The following is a 27,737-nucleotide window of genomic DNA, read 5'->3' on the forward strand; positions in this document are numbered from 1 at the left end:
TCTTTCTATTTTCATTTTTTAAAAATTCTCAGATATAAATCCACATTTGTTATTGTTATCATCACAGCAATAGTGTCTCTTTCGTTATTGTGATTGTATTCTTTTATATAATGAGGACACCGGTTTATTTATTTATCAAAATGTGTGTCATAGCCAGTGCTCTACTACTTCCGGCTCAGGAGCTGGTCCAGGATTGGTTAATGCTGTAGATCCCAGGTGTAGTAGGCGGGCGCAGCTGACACCAGATTGGTTCTCAGGGTTTTACGTCTGCTCCAATCAGAGCCGCTAACTGAGCCCTGGCCTACGTGTGTCAAGTGTCAAACGCAAAGCTAGTGGAAAACATACAGGAAGTTTGAAGACTTTATTTTTCAAGAAAAGAGGAAAAAATGTAAGTTACAAAGCAATTTTTTTTTACGTTTGATTATCAATATTTTTTACTTGTTTCATTATGCAACAAGAAAAATTACTTACTTCATCATTACTTTCATTACTTAAAAATGTAATTAATGAGTCTGTAATGTCTTATTTAATCATATTCATATCACACACACACACATATATATATATATATATATATATATATATTGGCATACAATGGGCTAAAAAATATATCTTCTTCAGCGGTTATTTTAATAAACCAGACCTACATTATTTAATAAAACTTTAATGTATCTCTGTTTTTCCTGTTATTGTTTAAAACCTGCATTCAAAGACTGAAGGAAATACATTGTCATGAGCCAAAATACAAAGTGTTCTTTGGATAAAGTTGTTGATCGGATTTGTGATCAATACATTCACCAAGTTAAAACATAATCATCTTATATTCGTTAAACATGTTCATTTATACATACACAATTGCTTTTTTTTACTGACAGGAGGGAACAATTGATCATTTTTGTGTTGATCTAATTTAGAAAATTTTAAATATATTGGTATTTTAAAATAAACGTTTAACAGCATCTGAAAGTATGAACTTGTTCAACAAGAAATACAACTACATTTTCTGTATTATCTATAATATAAAAACTAACATTGCCTCAAATACGCACGTAGCGGTGAAAAAAACTATTATTGCGAAAATTCAAACCGGAAGTGCTCCGTGTCACTCTCGCTCGCTTTCAGCGCAGTGGCAGTCGGAGCTGTCGTCGGCCCGTCAAACATCTCGTGAGGGAGGAATCCAGACTGGGTCACGCCGCCGAGCTCCCGACGAACGCATCGGGCTTTCGGTTCACCTCCGACGGTCGAACCGCACCGACGTCTCCATCCCCGACGCGGGCAGAGAGGTAAGCCGTCCCCGCCGCGCCGCGCCGCGCTCGTCGCTGACAGCTCCCGTTACGAGCGGTAACCAGGTCTCTTTTATTTAAGTCTGTTGGTCAGGAGAGGAATAATGGCATTTTCGAAACGACACATCCTCTGAAGTGTTGGTCAAACATTTATCTACGATACACAGTTGTTATGAATAAATCAAAAGAAGGACACCAAACATGGCTGAATGAGGCCTGTGGTTATTCCTCAGCCCGACAGTCGGAGGTGATGGCTTAGTGTCCCCCTGCGGCGACCGCGTTCTCCTCTGAGCCGGCAGATGGACTCGAGCTGCGGGCACATTATGTTAGAGTCCAGTAGGACACATTGTGGCGATGTTCTCCTGCTCCACGCACACACACACACACACACACACACACACACGCACAGCTGGTTGTGTCGTGGTTCACTGTTTCCAACCGTAATGTTCTCACATACTTGCACAGGCAGTCCCTCCCCCCGCCTCCCCCCGTGTGGCACCCGCCTCCCGCCGGCTCCCGGTACCGCGCAGCTGCAGCCGCAGCATCCATCGCCTCAGCCTCCCGACCGACGGGGTGACGTAGGCGAACCGAGCCTCCTCACGCAGCGGCGTGACGCGGAGACGTTCACGTGCGCCCGGGGATTCTCAGAACCCAGCGAAGGAGCGGGCACTGCGATCCGGAAGTGACTTCTCCATCTTCCCCCGGGGAGGTCAGGGTGAGACCCAGACCAGCTCAGAAGGAGCTGGATTCGTGCCCAGGGGCACTTCGACAGTGTGGATGAATGAACTCGGGAGCTGTGGTCGAGTCTGTCCTTCAAATGAGATGGATGAGATCAAATGTCCCACTAGAGTAGAAATACAGATCATATAACCTGCCGCCTCCATCAGAGCAGAACCTGGCAAGCAGATGCAATCTGAGTTGCATTATTGTGTGAAACGGATATATTACCAGTTCATCCACACAGATCACAGGAGACCATTTGATCACAGCGACACAATGATGGCAGGGGTCACCGTCCCCTCATGCCTCAGGACACCTGCGGCCTAACGCACACTGTGGTTCCCCCTGCGGGACAGAGCGGAGCTACCTGAAGCCCGGAGGCTCAGCCGGCACCATGGACTACCACGCCGAGTGCTGCTTCTGCGATGGCGAGGACGTTCACGGCGGTCCGGACGAGCCGCCGCTCCACAGCATCCATGCCCCCAACCGGATGCGCCCGTCCTCGTACAGGGCCCTGAGGAGCGCCGTGTCCAGCCTGGCCCGCATCGACGACTTCTTCTGCGAGAAGATCGGCTCAGGTTTCTTCTCTGAGGTCTTCAAGGTATGTGAAATAAACAGTGTTAGATCAACATTGTCAGGGCGTGGTGGAAACCCTGTAGCCTGAGGAACATGTAGTTAAACTGTACAGCATCATTTCATTCACACATTACATCCACACACTGACATCGTGGGACAGTTTGGGCTTTCGTGTCTTGTCTGAGGACACTTTTACATGTGCACTGGATGATTATGGGACGACCTGCTCCACCTCCTGTCCTATTCTGCTACTATTAGTCAGCGCACACATTCATATACTGTAGAGCATACGGGAGCAGGAATGGTACAGACTGACAGATGCATATTGTCATACTCACATAATTGTTTTAAAAACAGAGGATAGTGGATGTCAAATGTACACACACAGGTTTGCATGCTGACTTTCACACATGGCTCGAAATAACTCAGGTCCAGCTCTACAGAGCTGATAGCATGGCTGTGTCCAGTTTCATTGTTTGTGTCACCTCTATTTCCTCTTTCCTGCCAAATGTGAGCCCGACTCATTTAGGTTTTTGGGGGCCAATGCCGATACAGATTTTACGGGAGTAACAAATCTCTGATACAGATATATCGGCCGATAAATATAGCCGAGAAAGAAAATGGCAATGATTCCTTAAATATCATTCAAACCCTTATGACAAAGAAAGTGATCATGGCACAATATTGTAGTTTAACTATAAACTTTATTTAAGATAATTATGAATAAAAATAAAACCAACAACAAACCAAATATACTGGACTCGAGTTAATGTCTTCTACAAAGTTTCTTCCCTAAATTCAAAGTTTTTATTTCGGTGCACATCGTCAAAAACATGAACGCAGAAAGAAACCGGTATTGTCCATGATAGGTTCATATCGGCTGATCTAACTGTAATTAGTAACATAAGATTGAAATAATAACCGAACCATTTTCTAGGTCTAATCTCACTTTTTAATTCATTTACGTTGTGTATTTCCGTTTTTGTGTCTGTGGTCAGCTGGAGAAGCACTGCTTGGATAACAATTATACTCGTTTACCAAATGCTTTTTTTTTTCCTGGAGATTTTCACCAACATGACTGGCAGAGATTCAGATTGAGATCAATGAATAATGCCTCCAAATCAAGTTCTCAACTATTAAAAAAGCTTTTGGTCCATACGGATACGTTTCCCAATCAACAACATACAATGTTTGACTCCAGAGATGCCTGCGGGTCTTTGAATTAGACTTTGTATTACAAAGGGCAGCCCCTGTTTGAATTTCCATCATATTAACTACACTGAATAGAATTTCAGCCAGATACCGTCCGATCAAATATGTGTAAGAGAATATGCCCCGAGCCAGTTTTCATAAATTACTTTATTGGAGAGGCTGTGTTACGGTGTGGAAGTTGAGCTCTGAGCAACATCACTATGGTGATGGGTCCTAAGTAGTAGTGTCCTCCTCCGTACTTATGTATCATACTCATTTTTTTTCATTAGCTTTGTACATAATGTTCATTTCATTGTGTTGGGTTCCTCCTGATTCTCTGTTGCATCAGTGGCGTGTAGATAAATGTTTGCGTGTGTTCATTAGTGCCCATTTGTTATGTGTTTTGCACAGACGGTTGCCATGTTACCATCAACGTATTTTTGAGTACATGACTTTGCAAAAATTGTAGGAGAAAAGTTTGATGAAAACGGCAACATTTCCCCCCAAACAACTCAGTTGTGCAAGAAGTGTTTACGCTCGCTCGAGGTGTATTTTTGTCTTTTTCAAAAAATTGAATGCGAGATGGTAACATGCTTTCCAAATAAGTTCTGACTTATTGAACATGTTACTCACATCATGACTGATCAGCTCTGTCCGCTTCTACAGAAGAAGAAGAAGCTGACATGATTGAATATTAAAGACAAAAAAACACCATACTTTTCTAATTTTCCCTTTGGCAGTTGTCAGACAACTCGTTTTGTTTCCTCTTTTCCATGTCCTACAGCCATGTGTAATGTAGCTTCCCTCCTTCTGACAGCACTATGCAGCCTACTATAGTTTATTCTCTCCTAACCAGTTGGCTTTTCTTTACCCACGTCATTTTTCTTCCTTTTCTTCTTTTTTGCTTGATATTTGCTTGAGAGTTATTTAGAAACGTGCGTTTTAATCGACAGGCTGGTTGGACAACAGGTTTAGATTACTCACACACCACACTGTGTGTGTGTGTGTGTGTGTGTGTGTGTGTGTGTGTGTGTGTGTGTGTGTGTGTGTGTGTGTGTGTGTGTGTGTGTGTGTGTGTGTGTGCGCGCGCGTTTTCCTCCTATACAACCTTTTATGTATGTGTGTAAATAATCACCACCAACTGAACAGCGTCCACATCCACATGTTCCATTAATGACCATGTAGTAGTAGTAGTTGCTTAGGGTTTATACAAAGTGGATTGCAGAACAAATTCTTCTGCTCTTATCTGCGCAGAAAAAGTGTACACACACACACACAGAACCAGACTGTTTAACAGAACCAGACTCAGTTGTGGGCGGCCATCTGACCGGTTGGGGTGAGAGGAGAAAAATTGGGGCGAGAGGAGGAGAGAGAGAGCAGTTGTATAACAGTTGCTTTAAGCTCTTTCAGACGAGTTCTTTTGATTAGAATAATAATAATACTGACACTAAAAGATACAATGACTTGGTTCATAATAATAATAATAATAATAATAATAATTCTGCATCTCTGGAGTCAGAGATTCCTGCACTAGGGGAGAGAGAAAACACAGTTAGTGACTTGTAGTGTAAAAATACATGGGGGCAGAGGGAGAGAGAGATGCATGATGGGAGTTCCCCCAGCATTCTAGGCCTATAGCAGCACCACTAAGAAACTCTAACTATGATCTTTATCAAAGAGGAAGGTTTTAGAGATGTGGTCTGCCTCCCTGGTTCCAGAGGAGAGGAGCCTGGTGGCCGAAGCCTCTGCCTCACATTCTACTCTTACAGACTCTGGAACCACAAGTAGTCCTGAGTTTACAGAGACAAGTGATCTATTGGGATGATATGGAACTATGAGCTCTGCTTCAAGGCTTTTAGAGATAAAGGGGAGGTTTGATATGGGTCTATAGTTAGCTAAGATATCTGGGTCTAGAGTCGGCTTTTTGAGCAGAGGTTTAACTACTGCCACCTTAAAGGCCTTTGGTACATAGCCTGTTAATACAGAAACATTGATCTGATCTAATATGGAACTATTGATACTATTGAGAGCTGTGCCACACAAATCATGTGGCTGGAATAGATTTACAGCCACGTCAAGTTAGGTGGAAGCACACAGCAGAGCATAAGAGAAGCAGCCGGCAGCAGCTCCCATGTTAATATTTGGGAACATCAGTCCGTCAGGAGTGAGAGCGAGATAAAAGAGAAGATGACGACAGGAAATGTTAACTTGAGGGACAGCGTTACCGAAGAAGACGTCCCGACGGACATGGCCCGAGGCTCATAAGAAGAGGACATTGCTAAGAGATGGGTCAGTGGAATTTCAGTGGCGTGGAGATATTTCTGGCTATTTAAAGTCTGACAAGACGCAAAGTCGTAGCATCACCTGAGCTGCAAACTGTGTCAAAAGCATTTGTAGCAGTTGCAGCATTTACATCTATACAACTGCATTATACAGCAGCGGTTGTATATTGTCCTACAGTACATTTGTCACGTTCAACTTCTGACAGAAAATAAATAATATTTAAACCAAAATTAACTTTGGTTTAAATATATGTTTTAAAGCACTAGTTTGTTCAAGATAGTCAATTTCTGTAGGAGTTAAGTCGATAACTATCCTGCACTGTACTGATACATGACTGGAGTAAATAAAGATGGAATTTTATTCCCATTAATTTACGTTTTCTGATAGACGCCTGCTGTAATATAACTTTTTTTCCGAATTTAGTGTAGTTAATAATTGATAATTTAAATGTGACTAAAAAATGATCTAACGGAGGGTTTTGAGGAAATATTATAAAATTTAAAGGGGATCACCACAGTCCCACTTGAATAATGATGAAGATGAAACAACTTTAGGCTAATTAGAAATGTCAAATTGTCGATGATCCAAATGTCCTATCAGCCTGTGTCTAGTGTTTTAGTTGGTTATTATGAAAGAGAGAGGAGAGAGGATCTTTTTTCTCGGCACTCCACTTGTTGCTATGAACCTCTGTGGCGGTAATAAAACATATTTAATTTATTATCTCTGCAAAAGAGGTTATGTTTTCACCTACACATTTCACCTTGCCGGTTGGCTTGTGGATTGGTTGGTTGGTTTATTTGTTTGTCAGCAGGATTTTTCGCAAAAGAAACTTTCAACGAAATGTGGGAGGATGGGACATGGGCCAAGAAAGCACCCATTCAATTTTGCCACACATACAGACAACAGAGCGGATCCAGGAAATTTTTAACACTTTCTTTAACATTTGCCATACAGTTGAACAATTTACCAACAGTGCTACCTTGGTGGACTCTGTGGTTTTTTTATATGTACGGACATATCACCACATTTTAATATAAATAAAAATGAAGTGAACAGACGCAGTGCAGTATATTAAGCATTCCTTGGATTCTCAATATAATTGAATATAATTCTTATTTCATGTGTTTTCCCTATATGTGTGTGTTTGTGTTTTTTTTCATATCTGTGTGATTATGTGATGGTGTGAGTGCGTGCTGCCTGTCATCTGCTGGCCGAGGCCTCGGTGATGGCCCAGTGGATTTGTTGCAGATCAGGAGGAGTGATGGGAAAATCCAGAAAGCCTATTAGGGCCACTCTATTAATACACACACACACAGACACACACACAGACACACACACACACACACACACACACACACACAAATGCATGTACACAGGTCGAGACAGCGGCTGAGCTTTGCGGGTTCAAATTACCAGTCTGTGACCCTTTCAGGTCGGACGAGCACAGACCTACTGTACCTGTGGCTTCCAGTGTTCAGCACATATTCACAGCACATATAACCCCCCGGGTTCTTATAGCAGCATTTAACTCTATTCACTGTGCTTTCTCCTTGTAAAAACTGCTCTGCACCATCCGTAAGTCTTCTCTGCTTGTCGTCCAGGTGCAGCATCGGATCACAGGGCAGGTGATGGCACTGAAGATGAACACGCTGGCTAGTAACAAGGCCAACATGCTACGAGAAGTTCAGCTCATGAACAGGCTCTGTCACCCCAATATACTCAGGTAAATCATAATCCAAATCCAAGATGACGTCCAAGGTGTATTTTGTCTCTAAATGAAAAAAACTGAGGATTGATGTGTCCTTCCAGTATTTGTGGTATGTCCACTCCATCCATAGCAAGTATAGCAAACATCCAGCCTCTCTGCCAGTTAGGCCTTTTTGATGGAGGCTGCTCAGTTAGTCTTTCTGACAGGTTCTCAAACTAATACCAAATTAACTTTGGTTCAAATATTATGATATCTTCACATCTCACAACCTTAACGCTTGACAGAAATAGTGATTTGATTTATATCGTGATAAATATATATATCGATATCGATCAATATGAAAACAATTATCGTGAGAAGATTTTCTTTTCTATATCACCCAGGCCTAATTGTGCCACTTTAAAAAGTCGGAATACTTTTATAAGATATTTCAGTTTTTACTTCTAATAAATGTGCACATTTTCCTCAAACCATGTTTTCACTTTGTCATTACGGGATATTGAGTTTATAGCTGGTGAGGTCACACTGTTTGACTGAATACCATAAACTGTGGCAGTTTTAAATAATTTACTACTCCTGGGAAACAGAGGGCGTCGGGGTCACTTCTGTATGTTAGGGTGTGAAACAAGGGGGGTACTAATACGAATTGTAATGTGACAAAAAAATGTAATCACATTTCTTCACCTCTCCTCAGATTTCTTGGGGTGTGTGTGCATGAAGGTCAACTCCACGCTCTTACCGAGGTAAAACCTTCTCCATGTTATACTCACTTTCCTTTGCTTTTTGAAATGTCTAAGGTATTATATCTTGTTTTGTGAGCTGCTACTTCTATAGATACTACTTATCAGGCGGTATTTTTCTAGAAAAAAAATGAATAAAATGGAATGGACAAATGTTTTGTTTCTAGCACTGTACTCAGTAAACTGTTGAACACTTAGTAGCACTATTTTGAAAACATAATTAATATAAAGTACATGATGTTGTGTGTGAAGCCTGTCAGAGGAAAAACGTAACAAAACTCAATATGTACAGACAGACCGTTACGTAAAGCCCTTGGGCTTGTAGGTCTTTCACTCTAAACCGGGTCACAGCCACGTGCAAATCATTCACCCTCTCCTCAGTCTCCCCCCACTAGCTGCAGCTGTTGTCTCTGACCTGGACCAGCAGAAGTAGAGTATACTTTCACTTTTTACTTTCGACAGATCGCTGTTACCGCCATTAGTCGCAAAATAGTTCTTACACTTCTGGCAACGAGTGTTGTACAACTAGACCTTCATTCCCTGCCATCGTCACACGGAGCAGGTGAGTGTGTCTGTGTCGGGCAGTGAGAGCTGGCCACGCCCCCTCCATAGCCCATGCTCCGTCACAGAGTCTCAGGATTGGGAATAGTGAAGATTCATCATAGACAAATGAATTTATTTCTTCAATACCGTTGGCAGCACCGATTACGTCTGAGTTTATTGATACTATGGTCTTTCATAATTTAGCCCCGGGGGCCCGTTTAATACCGGTTTTCTGTCCCCACCCATAGATAAACCAGAGCCCAATCTCCTCTCATTACAGAATTAATAAATATCAATAACTTAGGAGCGGCAGTTAAAATCCTGTAGCAATCCTTAAATCCTTAAAAAATCCTTCAATCCAATCCTTGCCTTCTTCTTCTTGTTCACTCTTCCTGTCGTTCTCCTCTCCTTCCTGTAGTATATAAATGGAGGTAACCTGGAGCAGCTGTTGGACAGCGACCTGTACCTGTCGTGGGGCATCAGGATCGGTCTGTCTCTGGATATTGCCCGAGGGCTGCAGTACCTGCACAGCAAGGGCATATTCCACAGAGACCTCACCTCCAAGGTACAGCACGCACACGTTAGTGTGGATCATGGGCTCTATCGGTCACACTAGTGAAATATGTTGATGTGTGAAAATACTTAAAACTTTCCCCCCCAAATTGTTAATGAGATAAAACGACCCTATATTGCAAGACTTACATTAAAAATATATTTTTATCATTCCTTTACACTATTAAGCATTAGGTAAAGAGCTCAGTAGAGTTCATTGTAAGAAAGCTATTATTATCCATCAATCTATACAGCTTTATCTTTAAGGGTTGCATGGGCGCTGTAGGCAATCCCAGCTGACACTGGGCGAGAGGCGGGGTTCAACCTTGACAAGTCGCCAACATATCACAAGGCCAACATACAGAGACAAACAACCATTCACTCTCACATTCACACTGATGGTAATTTTCGAGTCATCAATTCACCTAACCCTTAAGCTGCATGTCTGTTGTCCGGAGTACCTGAGTAACAGGCTATGTTACGGCTATTTGCCGCGCTTTTCCTGTCACATTCATACACTGTCGGAAGAGCTGCCAGAGGCAATTTAGGGTTAAATGTCTTGCCCAAGGACACGGGGTCTAGGGGTAGCCGGGATCGTACCGCCGACCTCCTGCTTCTTCTTCAGACACAAGTGTCGATATGCAAACAAATGTTCTTTTTACTCACCATTTGTCGCAGTGCATGGCTTGTCACCAACTCCCATCAATGAGTTGTTAACATGGGCATTTATTTCCCTGTCAAATAGTTGGATCTCATTGTCTTTCTTGGTCACATATGAACTGCACAATTATCTTTTCTGTTTTTTAATATTTTCGGCCAAAAGTAACCTGTTTTCAATTGAAAGGAATAGTTAATGACTATCAATTAACTTTTTCATCTTACAGGCTGGTTAAGCAGATTACACATTACTTCTCTTGGACAAGTGAAACCAAATCTATGATATTTATATTTTATATTTGTCATTACCGGTGGCTGTTTGTAGAGCTAACCTCCTGACTCTCCCCTGGGCAGAACTGCCTGGTTCGCTGTGATAGCGGCCTGTTCACTGCGGTGGTGGGAGACTTCGGCCTGGCAGAGAAGATCCCTGATTACAGGTCAGTGTTGTTAAATCCAGATTCCTGATGACCTTTGTCTAACAAGCCCCGATGTCATTCTTAGCAAACAGTGAGCCGCACGCTGTGTGTAAACGCAGAAGAGACCGTGTAATAGACGAGTAAGTAGGCCTGTTACCATAACGACTTTTTGTTGCACGATATATTGTCCCAGAAACTATTGCGATAAACGATAGTTTTGTCATTTTAGGACCAATTTCTTTTTTTTCAAAACCAGCAACTTAAAGACATGATGCCTTTCGGAAAAATACTAAGAAATCCACATTTTCTGACATTTTATAGACCAAACCAGTAAACTCTTAATCATACGACGAGAGCAGGCGAAAGGATAGAAGCAACGAAACTTGCTAAAAGAGAAGACACGAGAAAGAGACAGATATATTGGTTGACCGATAATAGCTCTCAAAAGCCCGACCGATATTATCGGCCAGGTGATTTGAGCCTTTAAATGTGCATTTATGTTCTCACATTTTATGTAAATATAAATGTTGGTTATAAGTTCCATGTATTTGCTTTTATTTGTCTTTTCAATTTGCAGTTATTTATGATAAAATTCATGGTTAAACTCAAATACCAAGCCTCAATTACATGTCTTTGTCATAAAGGTTTGACATTTTAGGAATCATTGACTGATTAAAATATATATATATACAGTATATATATATATGATATATTGGTCGATGTATCGGTATCGTGAATCTTGTACTCCCAAATATCGATATCGACATCAGCCCCCAACAGTCTATATTGGTCGTACCCTTGTTCATATGAACATATGTTTTGAGTAACACAGTTAGCTCAACAAAGATGTATTGTAGAGCCGTTGCATTGGATCACGCATCATAGAGTTTATCAAGCAGGTCACTGGTGTCGTGACCACGGACGAGCACCCGACTTCACTGGAAACTCTGTGTCTTTGCAGTGACGGTGTGGAGAAGCAGCCTCTGGCCATCGTGGGTTCCCCCTACTGGATGGCCCCTGAAGTTCTGAGGGGCGAGCTGTATGATGAGAAGGTGAACCTGAGCAGCAGCACCACTATAGCCGCCATTTTAGTTCCTGGAACTACTCCTCCAGGAACTGAAGGGATCCCATTGTTGTCTGCGTTTTGACCGCGGCCTGAAGCCCCGGGAAGCTTATGCAAATCAGGCCGATGACGTACTTTTTTTGTTTCGCGTCACCATTTCGAACTCCCGCTGGATATCTTTTTCACCGCATTGCCTGCCGCGAAAATGCGGCAGGCAATGCGGTGAAAAATACAAAACCGTAGTGCGCTAGTACTGAGTAATAAGCACTAAATAATACACATCCTGGATCATATCATTCCATGATTTTGGCAAATTTTTAAATACATTCTGCTCTTACATACTAACTAACTACTGTTCAAGCAGCCCTAGATTTAAATGGTTTCACTACAAAAGTGAAGCTAGAGCTCACAAGGCTGGTTTTGCCAGCTCAAGTTTTCCAGCATCACAAAGTTGGCTCACTTTGAATTGGGACTGATCACCATGGAAACCAGGATAGATAACCGTGATCTGTTAACTTCAAAGAATCAGACCAACTTCCGTCAACAGCCCAATAACTGACCAATTAGATCACTGGAGAGAGTCTTGTTCCATACAGGTTCCTGACAGGGACAAAAAATAATTACTCAAAAATGAAATGGATATTTTTATAGGTCAGTAAAATCAATTTGTTGTTCCTGATTTTCCCTAGCTGTAGTGATGATGTTGTAATAAACAACTAGCCTGTTAACCAGGTAACCCCTACATCTCTGTGATACAGGCCCCAGCTGAACCATTTCACTCACAGTCCTCATGATTATATAATTTTCTTTCAGACAGGAAGGAGAAAAAAGAAACTCGGTTCCTAAAAAGATTTTTAGTCGTTTCTAATGAAATAGCTGTAAGTTATGGAAAACACAAAAACGTTTTTTTGTCCCAATCATGTTTATTGTTTTAACACATGGAATTGGAAGTTACTTTCCTAGAAAAAATACCAGCAGCTTCAACCCACAACTATTAATACTGGTGTCAGTCCTCTACCACTCAAAGTTCCAGTTCACTGCTGTGTGAAATCAGAACCAGGACACGACTGACATGCGCCTCTCCTCCTCTGCTCAGGTGGATGTGTTTGCATATGGTATCATCCTCTGCGAGATCATCGCCCGGATTGAAGCTGATCCCGACTTCTTACCCAGGACAGAGGTTTGTGTGTGTGTCTGAGAGAGAGAGGGAGAGAGAGAGTGTGTTTGTGTGTGATTGTAATTGTAATTACACTCTTTCAAATTTTATCCTCTATATGTTTATTCATACTTGAATCAAGGTATTGTACCGAGCCACTGAAACACGTGTGTGTGTGTGTGTGTGTGTGTGTGTGTGTGTGTGTGTGTGTGTGTGTGTGTGTGTGTGTGTGTGTGTGTGTGTGTGTGTGTGTGTGTGTGTGTGTGTGTGTGTGTGTGTGTGTGTGTGTGTGTGTGTGTGTGTGTGTGTGTGTGTAGGACTTTGGTCTGGACGTGGACGCATTTGAGAACATGGTTGGGGATTGTCCACCTGCATTCTTTAGCCTCGCAGTCACCTGCTGTAATGTAAGTACACACACACAAACACACTATCCGTCTCAGTTGTCATGAAGTGAAAAAACTTTTCCAGTTTCATTTTCACTCACCTCTCTGTGCAAGTGTGTCTTTGTTGACAGCATGTTACTGTTAGTTTTTTTTTTTTTTAAATGAATGACACTTATGAATTAGATAAAACTGTGTTATCGACATTATAATTATGATCATCACAAATAGTATGTGGATCTCTTTCCTCATGTTGTTTTTCAGATGAGTGCAGAAAGGCGTCCCACGTTCGCTGACATCGTCATCTCAGTGGAGACCATGGAGACTGGAGAGGAGAAAGAGAAGCCCATTGTACTCGGTAGGTGAAAGGGTCAAATTCGTTCTTTAAAAAAAAAGGTTAAATGTAGTCATGTTTTTTACAGCACTGTCACATACTCACCAGACATGAGTTTTGTTGTGGACGTCAGAAAGGAGCACACTTTTAGCGACACAAAAGCACAGAAACACACCATTCCTCTACTCTCGTTGGAAAGTTTGCATGTTAGTTGGAAGACAAACTTCTTGAAGACGTTGAATTCAGAGAGTACTACAAAATATTCCAAAATTTAAACTATTGCTGCTTGTTTTGGGAAATGTCTCACAATAATGGAAAATGTTAGCGGCTACTTATTTGGCTTAAATATGCGAAATCATTGGTACGGCCCTATAAGACCCTTCTCATATCATCTGATATGTATACTGTTAACCTGGAGCACTTGGGGCCCCGTGTAGTTTACCAGTTTTGGGATTAGTCTTGGGTATAGCTTCTCAAACATGGTCATGGGTTTTCCTGCTCTGGCTTCCCCCTAAAAAGTTGGCTTACTTCGAGGTTGACTCACACACAGATTAGGGGTTGAATTGGGGAGGTTGAGGCTCAGGAGTTAGAGCGGGTCGTCCACTAATCAGGAGGTGTGTGATTCGGTCCCTGTGTCTCCAGGACGAATGTCAAGGTGTCCTTGGGCAATACACTGGATGTCTTGCCTGACGACTGTGCCAACACTGTGAGAATGAGATGCATGATATGTTTGTGTGTGTGTGTGTGTGTGTGTGTGTGTGTGTGTGTGTGTGTGTGTGTGTGTGCGTGTGTGTGTGGTGGTCGTTAAGACTAGAAAAGACATATATATATACATATATATATATATATATATATATGTATATATATATGAAGAGCTGCAACAGTTAATCGATTAGTAATCGATTACTAAATTAATCGGCAACTATTTTGATAATCTGTTAATTGGTTCAAGTAGTTTTTATGGGAAATAAAGTCAAAATTCTCTAATTTTAACTTCTTAAATGTGAATATATTCTAGTGTCTTTGCTCCTCTGTGACAGTAAACTAAATATCTTTGGTGTGTGGACAAAACAAAACATCATGTCGGAGTTTTGGGAAATGAGATTGACATTTTTCGCAATTTTATGGCATTTTATGAACCAAACAACTGATCGATTATCGAGAAAATAATCAACAGATTAATCTATTATGAAAATAATTGTTAGTTGCAGCCCTATATATATGCAGTCCATATATAAATGCAGTCCATTCACCATTTGATTTTTGAATCCTGGAAAATGAGATCCTGGTATTTTCCTGAGATTTTTTCCAAAATCTACTTTTAGTAAAAACAAAATCCTGCTGAAATCTCGCAAGTATGCACTGACACAAAAGCACCTTCTCCAAACCTTATTAAAAATACCAAAAACTTAAAACCACACATTGTATTCTCTTAAATCTGGTAAAAGAATAGAATGGAAAACCGATGATGAAACAGTTGTGGGTAGTTTATTGCAACCTTTGACCCCAGTGTCGAGTCCATACTATCAGTTGGTTCTTGCTGTCCAACAAACATTGATGGCAACATGTCATTTCATTTATTATTTTTTCATTTGACCTTTTCCATGTCTCTCTCCCTCCTCCCCTTGCTCAGAGCCAGTGGCCGTAGATGTCAGCCCTTACCGGCGCCGCAGCTCTCCCTGTCACCCCGGTGACCGCAGCCAGCAACGACATGGCTTGGCAAGGAGCCAGTCAGACATGTTACCCCCAGGGACCCTGACGCCTCCTCTCCTCGGGACCCCTGCGAGGGTCAACCCCTTTTCTCTGCGGCAGGACCTGAATGGCGGGCGGTGTAAACTCTTAGACACACCCAGCAAGTCCGTCATCTCCCTGACCTTCACGCTGCCAGCACTTCGGGACCCGTGTGCCTCCGCATACCATCGTAGAGGGACGCAGGGGATGCGAGCGCCGCAGAGGCGGTGCCAGTCGCTCCCCTGCACCCCAGAGCTCAGCCGGACTGTAGCCTTGACAAGTGACACGGAGGACGTTAGACTGGTGGCAAATAAAGGACAGACGATGGAGGATGACAAGAATAAGACAGAGTTGTCAGAGAAGGTGGATGAAAGATTGCAGGTAGAGCATATGGACATATCTGAGAAGAGAGCGTTGTTAAAGGAGGAGGAGGGGATGGGAGAGGATTCAGGCCTCCCTGTTGAGCTGGAGATGGTGTCTCTGGAGCAGCTGGAGGAGGAGGATGAGGAGTGGGAGGAGATTGTCGGTCAAACAGAACCCATGGACTGTACAAAGTCCCCAGAGCCAACAGACGGAATCCTGCACTCCACACCGGGAGGACCCCGGCCCTCCTCCTCCTCTTTGGGGACCAATGGCTGGCAATTCGCCATCTCCAATGGGCCGCCCTCCTTACCTCCTCTACCACGACTGGACAACAACAACGGCTCAGCACTTGTGATCGGCCAGCAGGTGCTGCGTGGGGGGGGACGGCCGGTTAACGGTTACAGTGGAGCCCAGGTCCTGTCCTCCGACCTCAGTGGCCCCTCTGAGCAGGATGAAGTCATTTCCTGTCCGGGCTGCTGTCTGGTGGGTCTGAGTTTCCCCTCAGTGTGCCTCCGCGGTTCAGCTGCCATGCCGGCCCCCCGGCGAAGAGCTTCGCTACCGCGGCAGCGCCCCTACCGGAACCTCAACGGTACCATCACTGGTGGCAGCACTTTGTCGTCAGCGACAGCCGCCACGGCAACCAAGGCTCTGCTGTGTCGCAGCACGAATGGTCTCGTGGTGGCCGGGTCCTCGGTGCCATGTGAGCCGAGCCGGTCTCTGCCCGAGGCCCAGACATAAGCCTGCTCAGAGGGGAGTTTGTCTTGAATTTGGGACATGCACCGGCACCAAGTGTTAGCAGACCAACCAATACTGAACCTCTCAGACGTGTCAATTCTGTGCAGTCACCACAAAAATAAAGGGAAAATGTTGGTGAGTACAGCGCCACCCGGTGGGCTGGAGGATTAATCTCTGTGACACTGAAGAATGTGGCAGTGTGAAGGAAGACCAGGCTAAGCTCGAGAGGATACAGCTGAACCAGAATGTAAACTGAAACTGTTGGCTGGAAAGAACCAAACAGAGACCCGCCCCGTCTCACGCATGGGTCTTATTTCTGTAATCACGGCCAATTTCTGAGATCTGTGAACATGCTCACATGATAACATGTCACTTATGGTAGTTCTCAGCAAACGTTATCATTATTATTGATCAACTGGCCAAAACAAAAAAAAGTAAGACCATTGTTTATCACAACTAATCCAACTGATAAACAGGGATTATCCTTTAACATGTTTAGTACTTTTTACATTGGTGTGGGAAGTGACATTTTTTAATCAATTGTCCCTCCTTTTATGGAGGAAGTTGGGTAGAAATGAAAACTGCTCTTGTTTTGCATGGCAGCCCTGGCAGTGTTTCTCTGACTGCAGGCCCGCTGCTGATGGCAACACTGCCGCTCTGCGCTGGCCGACCCAGGTTCTGTACGCCATGAGCAGAACACGACAGATGTGAATGTGGTTTACCTCTGCCAGCCCGGTGCTGTGCCTCAGGTACCTGCAGCACAGCACCGTTTTGGATTCTATTTAATTGAAACTAGCTACGAGGGAAATATTTATAAAATTAATAAAGATTTACCTACCTTTATATTTATTTACATTTATTTATTTACATTTTTATAGCAGAGTGTGCGTGCGTGTGCGTGCGCCCTGTCATGTGAATTCTTTATTTTTGCACTTCAGTTTGGAGCACTTTGCAAGTAAGACAGCTTTTACTAGACGGTGCTTTATTTAAATCTGTGCTACTGGTCTTTTTTTTTAATGTGCTTCTGGCCCAACAGACTACAAATCTTTCATTCTTTTACATCGAGTCCCCCTCTCGTGTGTCTCGTGTGTGTGTGCCGTAGCTGTGCATTTTGATTTACACTGTTGTTACTTAAAGTGGCACGTGAAGCAGTCATGAGTATTTATTTGTACAGATCATTCCACACACTGTGTGTGTACGTGCGTTTGAGTGGAAGGTAGAGTGATGGTCACTCACAAGATAACTTTTGTCCCAAAGTTCCTGACGTCAAACCACTGTTCTCACTTCATTTCAATGTTCCTGTTCTCCTTTACATCTAGAAACCTGCGTGCAATAATCTGGTAATAAACAAATATGGTTGTGAGTAACCAAGTGTGCTGTTGTCGTTCTCTTTAGTAGTTGAAACACTTTCTTTTATTGAAATTAAAATAAGTTTAGAGACATCGCATTGTATAGATTTTGCCTGAACATTCTTTAAAGGTGACAAATGATGGAAAAATCCCCTTTTCAGTGTTTGTGCACATCAATGTCTGTATCTGTGGAGCCTGCCGGCCCACAAACTGAACAAAGACCACCCTGTAGTTTTTTTGTGAGCTGACTAAACGCTACAGCCTGACTCTGAACAACTGGTCAAGATCTCTCTCCCACTGTGATGTCACAGTTGGACTCTTTTAGGGTAACCCCATCTGCAATCTGAGAATCTCCACTTCTCTGGTGAAGGGGCGGGACATTTCCTACACATTTTGAAATCGGTTGACCAATGACAATAGACAGGGACACCTGGCCAATCGGAGCAGACTGGGGTTTATCGGGAGGCGGGACTAAAAGAAAACCAGGCTTTTTAGACAGAGGGTGAAAAGAGGAGCTGCAGGAATGGACAGTATGAGAACACTGATGCCTTTTCTGAACATCAGAGCATGTAAACCTTTTGAAGTGGAGACAAATTAAAAGTATGAACCTAAATATGAGCATAATATCTCACCTTTAACTAGTTGAGCCTTGCTCAGTACTAACGAGTTACTGTGCGCAACCAGTGAGACATTTGTTGAACATGTTGCACTTTGTATCGTACTAGTTGATGCGCACTTGCTGGCGTTTTCATCTTACTGGTTGACATGTGTGCCCGACTAGTTCAACTACTGATTGATAACATTTGACTAGTCAACATGTATGTTGTTCACAGATGTTGACTATGGAGCCAGCTGTGGTGCCTTTGTCCGATCTCCAGCCAGGTGATGAGGCTCTCCTGCAGCTAACGGAGCCGGACCAGTGATCGCCCCGAAACAGATTCTGAGATCGTTTGGCAACAGAGTGGCAACATCTACATCCATTTCAGAGCTGAACTGAACTAAATCCCCCTCCAGTCCCCCCAAACGAAACTGGACATAGTCAGTGGGTGCATTTCTGTCAAAATCATTATCGCAATATCTCCAACAACACTTTCCATAACGTTAGCTGGTGAGGTAGGACAGAGTATCAACGACTTTCATTTCGCTGAGCAGCTTCTACTGAAATAAAGGCAGCTCTGTCCTTTCAATGAGCACACCTCTGTAACCAATCAGGCTTTAGACTGAGTAGAGCCAGTTATACACTGACACAGATTTATAAATACATGTAAAAATGTATAAATAAATAAATGTAGAAATAGAAAAGGGTCCCTTTTCATCAACAGTATGTATCTATGCGTTCATTTGTGTGTTTAAATATTATTTATGTATTTATACTTCTGCCATTTTGTGAGTTTTGAGTGACTCGGCTGGGGACCAGGAGACGGTGTTCGGTCCAGTCTGCCTCTCTGATTGAGCATTAAGCTTGCAATGCGAAGCCTCCTTCAAATAAGAATCCAGAAATATTATGTTATATTGACGCGCGCACGTCCGTTCGCTGCGGAGAGTCACGTGGGACGCTTCTTCTCTGACGTCACCGGCTCTGAGCGTCTACGACCCACACGACCGGCTGCTGGACTGGACAGATGTCAGCGTTGAACCAGCGCATCTCGAGGACCGAGGGACCGAGGTAATAATAACAATAATAATAATCATAATAATCATCAATATAACGTATCTGCTGCATTGTGCACGAGGACGGGAGAGGAGGACCACAGGAGGAGGAGGACGCCCAGGAGATGCGCACGGTCTGTGATTTAACTGTGACAGACTCATAACACACCAACCAACCATAGACTGGATGGATCCAACAGGCGCGTGACCGCGTGACGTGCACACGCCTTCACGTCTGTCCGTATACAGGAAGGAAGGAGGGAGGGAAGGAAGGAAGGAGGAAGGGAGGGAGGGAAGGAAGGAAGGATGGAGGGAAGGAGGGAGGGAGGGAGGGAGGGAAGGAAGGAAAGATGGAGGGAGGGAGGGAAGGAAGGAAGGATGGAGGGAAGGAGGGAGGGAGGGAAGGAAGGAGGCAAGGAGGGAGGGGGGAAGGAAGGAAGGAAGGGAGGGAGGGAGGGAGGGAAGGAAGGAGGGAAGGAGGGAGGGGGGAAGGAAGGAAGGAAGGGAGGGAGGGAGGGAGGGAGGGAAGGAAGGAAGGAGGGAAGGAAAGAAGGAGGAAGGGAGGGAAGGAGGGAAGGAGGGAGGGAGGGAAGGATGGAAGGAAGGAAGGAAGGAGGGAAGGAAAGAAGGAGGAAGGGAGGGAAGGAAGGAAGGATGGAGGGAAGGAGGGAGGGAGGGAAGGAAGGAGGCAAGGAGGGAGGGGGGAAGGAAGGAAGGAAGGGAGGGAGGGAGGGAGGGAAGGAAGGAGGGAAGGAGGGAGGGGGGAAGGAAGGAAGGAAGGGAGGGAGGGAGGGAGGGAAGGAAGGAGGGAAGGAAGGAAGGAGGGAAGGAAAGAAGGAGGAAGGGAGGGAAGGAGGGAAGGAGGGAGGGAGGGAAGGATGGAAGGAAGGAAGGAAGGAGGGAAGGGAGGGAAGGAGGGAGGGAGGGAAGGATGGAAGGAAGGAAGGAAGGAGGGAGGGAAGGAAGGAAGGAAGGAAGGAGGGAAGGAAGGAGGGAAGGAAAGAAGGAGGGAGGGAGGGAAGGATGGAAGGAGGGAGGGAAGGAAGGAGGGAAGGAAGGAGGGAAGGAAAGAAGGAGGGAGGGAGGGAAGGATGGAAGGAGGGAGGGAAGGAAGGAGGGAAGGAAAGAAGGAGGAAGGGAGGAGGGAGGGAGGGAAGGATGGAAGGAAGGAAGGAAGGAAGGAGGGAGGGAGGGAAGGAAGGAAGGAGGGAGGGAGGGAAGGATGGAAGGAGGGAGGGAAGGAAGGAGGGAAGGAAAGAAGGAGGAAGGGAGGAGGGAGGGAGGGAAGGATGGAAGGAAGGAAGGAAGGAAGGAGGGAGGGAGGGAAGGAAGGAAGGAAGGAGGGAGGGAAGGAGGGATGTTCTTCTACCCCTCTTCTTCCTCCACATATGAGACTTTTCATGGATTCTTTTTTAAATCACTTATTCTCTAAACCGTGTGTCTCGGGCGGGTGCAGACCGTTGTACTGCACTGTGGGAGAGGATACATCTAAATGTCCACATTTTGCAGCTTGTTGTAAATCCACAAAAAAAAGTAAATATCCTGTCAAGCATCTAGGAATCCATTATTCAAATAATATTTGAGAAAGATACACCATGCACCAAAAGAAAAGTATTTGCCGAGACACCAACAGAGTTGTTTTGCATCACTCCACGGCAGTGTGTCATTGATTCCATTTGCAAAGATATATTAGACATATTGCAATGAAATCTTATGTAATGGTATAATAAAAATTATCTAATAATATAATAAAAATGACTGAATGAAGTACATTATATTAAATACTAAAAACTGGTTAAAGAATGCATTTTTGCACATTTTCAAAATGTAAATTCACATATATATATATATATACAAAATTGAGTTTTTAATGAAAATAATAAATATGCCATTATTGGCATATATAAAATGCCAAACATTCAATTATATGCTGTGTATCCCATATTAACTAATCTTAATTCGACTCACAGGGCTTAACAATGAGTACAAGGTGTGACGTCCCTTTCGACTGAAGTGAGGAAAAATGTAACACACATTATCTCAAGGCACTTTCCATAGTAAAGTCGAGACCTCACAATATTACAGAGAATATTCACAGAAATTGAATATATTGTCCATAATTGTGTGTGCATATATGTATAATCACCTGCAGCAAAGAAACTTTGAATAAGTTAAATATAGTAACATTAGAGGACCCGACCTCCGTGTAAGTCTCCATGTTTGCTATGTCGTGTTGCGCTGCGTTCCAGTTCCACCGCGGAAAAAAAATCACCACGAGTTCCGAGGTATCATGGAACGCAGCATTAAATACGGTTGCAGAAAACAAAATGAAGGGGCCCCTGTCGGATGCTAGGTTGATGCCACCAGAAAAGTACAACAATTACACACTGGGCCTTTAAGCTTAACAAAGCTGAAACGAATTACTGTACGAAAACAGTCAAATTCTGACAGTAACGTACTGTTTCCCATTATGAAACAGGAATGTAAAAAGGGGCTCATGTTTGAATCAACGGCAGACTTTAGTGGTTAGTGATATCGGTACACGCTGCAACATCTCTCATAGGGCGATAAAAACACCTGACGCCTTCAGACTGTGTGTTTACGTCAGTCACCACGACATACCTACTAAACATTCAACACGTGGCTGTCCCTCCGTTTCCCTCTCTGCCATCGTCTCTCTCCTTCCTCAGGAGGTCACTGATGACACCTGCCTACTGTCGGACACTTCCCAATTCCTAACATGGCAACAGAAAGAAAGGGTAAGTTTGACCCTCTGTGTGTGTGTGTGTGTGTGTGTGCGTGTGTGTGTGTGTGTGTGTGTGTGTGTGTGTGTGTGTGTGTGTGTGTGTGCTGGCAATAATTTGGTCGTCATACAGTCATATCAGCCTGCGAGCAGAGTTCCTCAAGTCTTAGAGTTCAAAATGAATCCAGTGTAAGAGGTCAAACAGGCTGAGAGTATGTCAGAGCACTAGGACGTAACCCAGCCTCTGTTAGCCCGGAACCTGTTACCACTTAAACAATTTGAGTACATTCTACCTAAAATTATATATATATATATTTAGTTTGACTGCATTACTTAAAGGGATAGTTCAGTGATTTTGAAGTGGGGTTGTATGAGTTACTTATGCATAATTAATATGTTACCTTGTGGAGATGGTGATCAGCGATGTCATTTAATGGAGTTTGGAGGAGAAGTGGATGTAGCGAAGGTCGGAGTCCCACTGTTGCCGAGGGGACCGCAGAAAAACATCTTTTTCGCCTCATTTTAAAAAATGCTTACCTAAAAAGAAAAATCTGTTCAATTGTACGCTAAATAATGTGTATACTCTGGTTCATAACGGTCTCCTCTTACGTCCACAGTGGATGGCATGTCTTTGTCACTTATTGTTTCCTTGTGTCTCTTGAATCATCCGCGGTAGCCCTGAGTCAAACAGCTGATTTGCGGAGTGATACGCTGATTCTCTGCACCGGCGCGAGTTGGTGTAGTAATACATGGCCTAAGTACGCTTGAAAAAAAGTGCAAAAGTACAGCAAAAGTAAAAGTGCATGAATGTGACGCTGTAAATAAGCAGCGCACATATACAGTCCATTCACCATTGCGGGAGATCATTTCAGATGTTTGCAAGTTTCCTAGACTTGCAGGATGTTGTGGGCTTGCCGTTCAGACCTTTCTGTTGATTCACATCTGCTCTCATTCCTTGTTCACATCTTCCGTTTCCTGCTTCACAGGAATTTGTTAAATTACAACAAACATGTTTTTGTTTGATTGCCATGATTGGGCCTGCCTCGGTTGTTAGATCATTTTATTTTGTATTCTTCACCGACCAGGTTCTACATCCAAAGCGGGCGGGGTGCATTTTCCCGATGACAAGGAGCTCCCTGGCTCTCCAACACGGAGAGAGGACCAGTCAAACCTCTCTGCTCTCATCGCTATTCAAGAGAAGGACAGCAGCTACTTGGTTAAGGTGCGTCATGTTCTGAAAAACAAAGGGGCTGATGTTTGCATGCCCTCATTTGTACGTGATTTAATCACACTTTAAGGCTGGAGGTACACTTGCCATGCGTTCGCATTGACACACAGATGTGTTGTGAGCATCATTGTTCACACACTTGTTCACATACCGTACACATTTTTTATCCAGGATATAAACTTGCTATAGGGAAATGGTCGCTTCACAAATTAGTTGGAGGAAGAGACTTTGAGGAAAGGGATTCCCTGAAGACAGAGACAAGGAGAGGGGCAAACGTGTCTCTGAGAATGTCTTATGAGATGGAGAATTACTGCCCTGCACACTACAGTACATACAGAAATCACCCTCCAGCTCAGCAGTCAACTCTGAATCTACTCTAGCGATGTCAAGGATGTGAAAAAAATACTTGATTTATTGTGTAGAGGCAGGAATAACAGTAGTGAAAACAAAAATGTATTTTCAAATTTGGATTCAGGCCTTGTTCCTCACTGACTTCAGGTATGTTCCGTTCCAGAAGTCCGGGTATAAATGTGAGCTAACATGACCCGGATTGCATGTGAGTGACCGACTACAATGACACAGCACCCCATGGGGTCAGATTCTGTTGCGTCTAAATATTGAACACTGAATTCTGGGATCTGAATTTGGTCTATCCAATTTGAGCAACTCGAATTTGTAAATTTGAAATTTATAACTTACGAACTTATGAATTTGTGAACACTGAAAATCACAAGTGAAAATCAGATGCATAACTTCAATGCTGAAAAATTCCATAGTAGAAAATTCAATTCCATTTAAGTTTCAATGTCTGGTGAGACACATTTGCTGAGTTTTTGTAAAAATGAACAAACTGAAATCGATCTGATATGAGTATGACTTCAACCATTCTCGTGTCGTTCCTTTAATCCCAATAAAAGGAACTACAGACTAATTTTCAGGACACAGAAACTGAGACGAGGAGCTGAACTAACGAAGAATGAATTAGAGACAGACTCCTGCCTGGGATGAAGCAGAAGGAGGCGGAGGGAGTGACAGATGTATTCTTCATCTTCCTCTCCCAGGCGGGCTTCTTGAAGAGCCACCACTGCTATGAGATCGTCTTCAGTGTTCCAGACGTGCCCACACTGCTGGGCAAAGAGCTCTCCTGTCTTCCCTCCTCCTCTAGGACCCTGAAGTCGGGGCCCCGCCTCCGGGTGCGTCGCATCATCTCCTCAGTAGAGGGTAAGTCCAAACAGTTGCTTTCCTTTCCTTTCGCTCTGTATCATTTTCCATCGCTCCTTTTCGTCTACGTCGATCCAAAGTTCTTGTTTTATTGGCTTAATGAAACTCTTTAATTTAAAACTGAATTAATTAGGTTGCACAATACAGTGTAAATAGATAGAAAGATAGACACTGTATTGATCCCAAGCTGGGATATTCCGGATATGAAACAAACAACGATACTACTTCACAGGACAAAAGTACTCAGCTTTGATTTTGGTTGGTTTATGTGGAAGGCACCTTGTGTTAGTTTCTTGTAGAAAACTGAAACTGATAAACTCTCTCCCCCAGGAGTAACGGTAACGTGTGAGTACAGGACTCACCAGGAGGGGGTGCTGCAGGAGGAGATCACCCTGGTGGCTGCGGGGAGGAAAGACAGAAGACTGAATGTCAGACTCCAGGCCCGAGTCATCGGTGGGTACTTACGCACACACACACACACACACACACACACACACACACACACACACACACACACACACACACACACACACACACTCAATTAGAGTGTGTTAACTCAGCTTTGAGGCAGTCTGTTTGGACCAGCCCGTCCCCTTTACCCTCATCCTTCTCTCTTCCTCTGTCCAGACCCACATCATGGGACTCCCATGCTGCTTGAAGGGGTGAGGTGCCTGGGTGCTCAGAGGGACGCTCACACAAAGCACAGCGGTGAACGTAAGAGGATATGACTTTTTGGAGCAGAGGTTAAACTACTGCCGCCTTGAAGGCCTTTGGTACGAAGCCTGTTGATAGAGATAAATTGATCTGATCTAATATGGAAAAGTTGATAAAAGGTAAAACATCCTTAAATAGCCTTGATGGATGGTCTGTCGTTTTTTTTATCTGATGGTAATAATCTCATTAGTAAAGAAGCTCATGAAATCATTGCTACTAAGAGTTGGAGGAGGAACCTCTATTCAATTAGTGACAAATCATATTATTTGTTCCTGGCATTTCTGAGGGCTTTCTCGGTGGAACGCCACTTCCTTTCTAACCTACGCGACGTCTGTCTTAAACTACGTGTTTGTGCACTGTACCGTGGAGCGATCCTCCTCTGATTAAAGGGGCAGTAAGCATTGATTTGATAACTCTCCTGACCTGCACTGTAATGACACATGGCAGGGGAGTAAATAACGATGGAATTTTCTTTTTTAATTAGCTTACAGAGTTATCTGTAATAGAACTGAATCCTATTACACATTCAGTGTCATTAATAATTGAAAATTCAAATGTGACAAAAAAATGGTCTGACAGAGGGTTTTTTGAGAGATATTTGAAATGTTCAACTTCTTTGCCCTATGTTAGAACAAAATCAAGGGTGTGGTTAAAAGAGTGACAGGGTTTATTCACGTGTTGAATAAAACCAATTTAGTCTTTTTGTGAATGTTAATGCAGAACTAAGACTGTTATTGGCAACATCCACATGAATATTAAAATAACCAACTTTAATGACTATATTCTGTGCTATGTATTATCTCAGATAAAATGTCTTGTATTATGACACTAGCAAATGATACAACAATATGTTATTGAGTTTTTAAAAAATATACTGCTAATGCTGAAACAGAGCCCTTAGTTTGCATGTCATTAAGTGTAACTAAATCAATTGTCCTGACCAAATAATTAAGGGAGGCCAAAAAAAAAATGGGGGGGATTTTTTTTATTCATCATACATATAACCAAAAACTTGTCTGATTTAAATATTTTTTAAATTAGATAGTATGTATGTGTATTCATGATTGATCCTCGTCTCCATGCTAACATTTCAGCATACACTAATATGAATTATCACCTTCTCATACCAGTGGCTTTACCGCTCAGGTAGAGGTTTCTCTGTATCGATTGGCTCTCACACGTAGGAAACATATGCTCTCTTATGTGGTGTGCCTCAGCGTTCCGTATTGGGTCCTATTTTGTTTGCTATGTACATGCAAATATACATGCAAATATTCATATTCAATGTACAAACTCACTATCTTGCTCAACTGTCTAACTGCCGTTAAATGGTAAATGGACTCTATTTATATAACACTTTTCTAGTCTTATTGACCACTCAAATCTCCATCAATACCTGGAGATGCTGGAGATGATTGTTCATGCACTTATTTCTTCTAGACTCGATTACCGCTATTCCCTTTTTCACCCGCCTCAGCAAACCATTTCTTGACTGCTCACAAATGGTCCAAGATACGGCCAAGCTCCTATGTACATTAGGGTCTTCTGACCAGGGCTTACTAGTTGTATTAGGAATACTCTTTCCATTGATGTTGATTTTTTTCTTTTCATGTTCTGGTTACCTTATCACTGTGGTGTTCTGTTGTAGGCCTATGACCTGTCAACTTACAGTATGTGTCCCTTGCACTAGTCCATCAGGACTTAACCATTCGTCTGTAAATAAAGTCTCCTTTCACATGTGTACTCGACACAGTCCTGCACTGCAATTTTTTTTTATACTAGGTGCATATTATGTCGCCTGACTCTTCCTGTGAACTTGAAATGTCTTGGACATCCTGTGTTTGTAAAATCAACTTACATTTACTCTTTTAAATTCAGCGCTAGTTTTTAAAGATGATCCTTTAAGAATATATTTTAATTACAGCACTGTTAAGTGAAATATCAATTATCCCAGCAAAGTTCAAATGGTTTTAGTAAAATGGTCAACAGACTATATTTATATAGTCGCTTTTCTAGTCCTACTAACCACTCAAAGCATTTCACAGTAAAAGACACATTCACCCATTCACACACATTAATACGGCGCTGCTTTTGAACACGCTTTTTCTGTCACATTCATACACCGCTGGAATAGCCGTCACCTGCAATTTAGACCCCAATGCAAAGCAGTGGGTGTGAGGTCTTTAATGCAGGCAATTGGTTAGCAGAGCGTCCAAAACAGTTTCATGATTTTGAGCCAATTTTACAGGAACATTGAACCTCCTGAAATGCAAAGATTGTCATTTAATAAAGAGAAAAGTGGTGTGCTCTTCCCAACCTTGCCTTTTTGAGGATGTATTGTCTTGCCTTCATGGCTCTATAGTCGAATAATGTTTAGCATTCAAACTGATCATCAGCTGGC

General features: G+C 43.1%; 2 protein-coding genes across 2 annotated transcripts; both read left to right on the forward strand.

Moving 5' to 3' along the window:
* The first annotated feature begins 942 nt into the window (after positions 1–942).
* Positions 943–17,798, forward strand: LOC118312436 (dual specificity testis-specific protein kinase 2-like). Its single transcript, XM_035637028.2, has 11 exons — positions 943–1,283; positions 1,749–2,604; positions 7,655–7,776; positions 8,456–8,504; positions 9,463–9,609; positions 10,608–10,690; positions 11,631–11,721; positions 12,829–12,912; positions 13,206–13,292; positions 13,533–13,626; positions 15,236–17,798. Exons 2-11 carry the CDS (start codon positions 2,398–2,400, stop codon positions 16,432–16,434), a joined length of 2,163 nt encoding a protein of 720 aa, XP_035492921.1. The 5' UTR covers positions 943–1,283; positions 1,749–2,397; the 3' UTR covers positions 16,435–17,798.
* Positions 17,799–19,334: 1,536 nt separating this feature from the next.
* On the forward strand, positions 19,335–27,096 carry LOC118312474 (UPF0687 protein C20orf27 homolog). Its single transcript, XM_035637078.2, has 6 exons — positions 19,335–19,446; positions 22,121–22,189; positions 23,259–23,395; positions 24,463–24,622; positions 24,953–25,075; positions 25,250–27,096. Exons 2-6 carry the CDS (start codon positions 22,171–22,173, stop codon positions 25,348–25,350), a joined length of 540 nt encoding a protein of 179 aa, XP_035492971.1. The 5' UTR covers positions 19,335–19,446; positions 22,121–22,170; the 3' UTR covers positions 25,351–27,096.
* Positions 27,097–27,737: the final 641 nt, after the last annotated feature.

Source organism: Scophthalmus maximus, chromosome 8 (assembly GCF_022379125.1).
Source record: "Scophthalmus maximus strain ysfricsl-2021 chromosome 8, ASM2237912v1, whole genome shotgun sequence".
Classification (NCBI taxonomy): Eukaryota; Metazoa; Chordata; class Actinopteri; order Pleuronectiformes; family Scophthalmidae; genus Scophthalmus; species Scophthalmus maximus.

What these genes read in the sequence shown, in the direction of transcription:
- LOC118312436 (XM_035637028.2), top strand. Translation starts at nt 2,398, where the DNA reads ATGGACTACCACGCCGAGTGCTGCTTCTGCGATGGCGAGGACGTTCAC. An exon ending in TCTTCTCTGAGGTCTTCAAG is followed by an intron (nt 2,605 to 7,654) that starts GTATGTGAAATA and finishes CTTGTCGTCCAG; the next exon opens with GTGCAGCATCGGATCACAGG. An exon ending in AACTCCACGCTCTTACCGAG is followed by an intron (nt 8,505 to 9,462) that starts GTAAAACCTTCT and finishes TCCTTCCTGTAG; the next exon opens with TATATAAATGGAGGTAACCT.
- LOC118312474 (XM_035637078.2), top strand. An exon ending in ACAGCAGCTACTTGGTTAAG is followed by an intron (nt 23,396 to 24,462) that starts GTGCGTCATGTT and finishes TTCCTCTCCCAG; the next exon opens with GCGGGCTTCTTGAAGAGCCA. An exon ending in CATCATCTCCTCAGTAGAGG is followed by an intron (nt 24,623 to 24,952) that starts GTAAGTCCAAAC and finishes TCTCTCCCCCAG; the next exon opens with GAGTAACGGTAACGTGTGAG.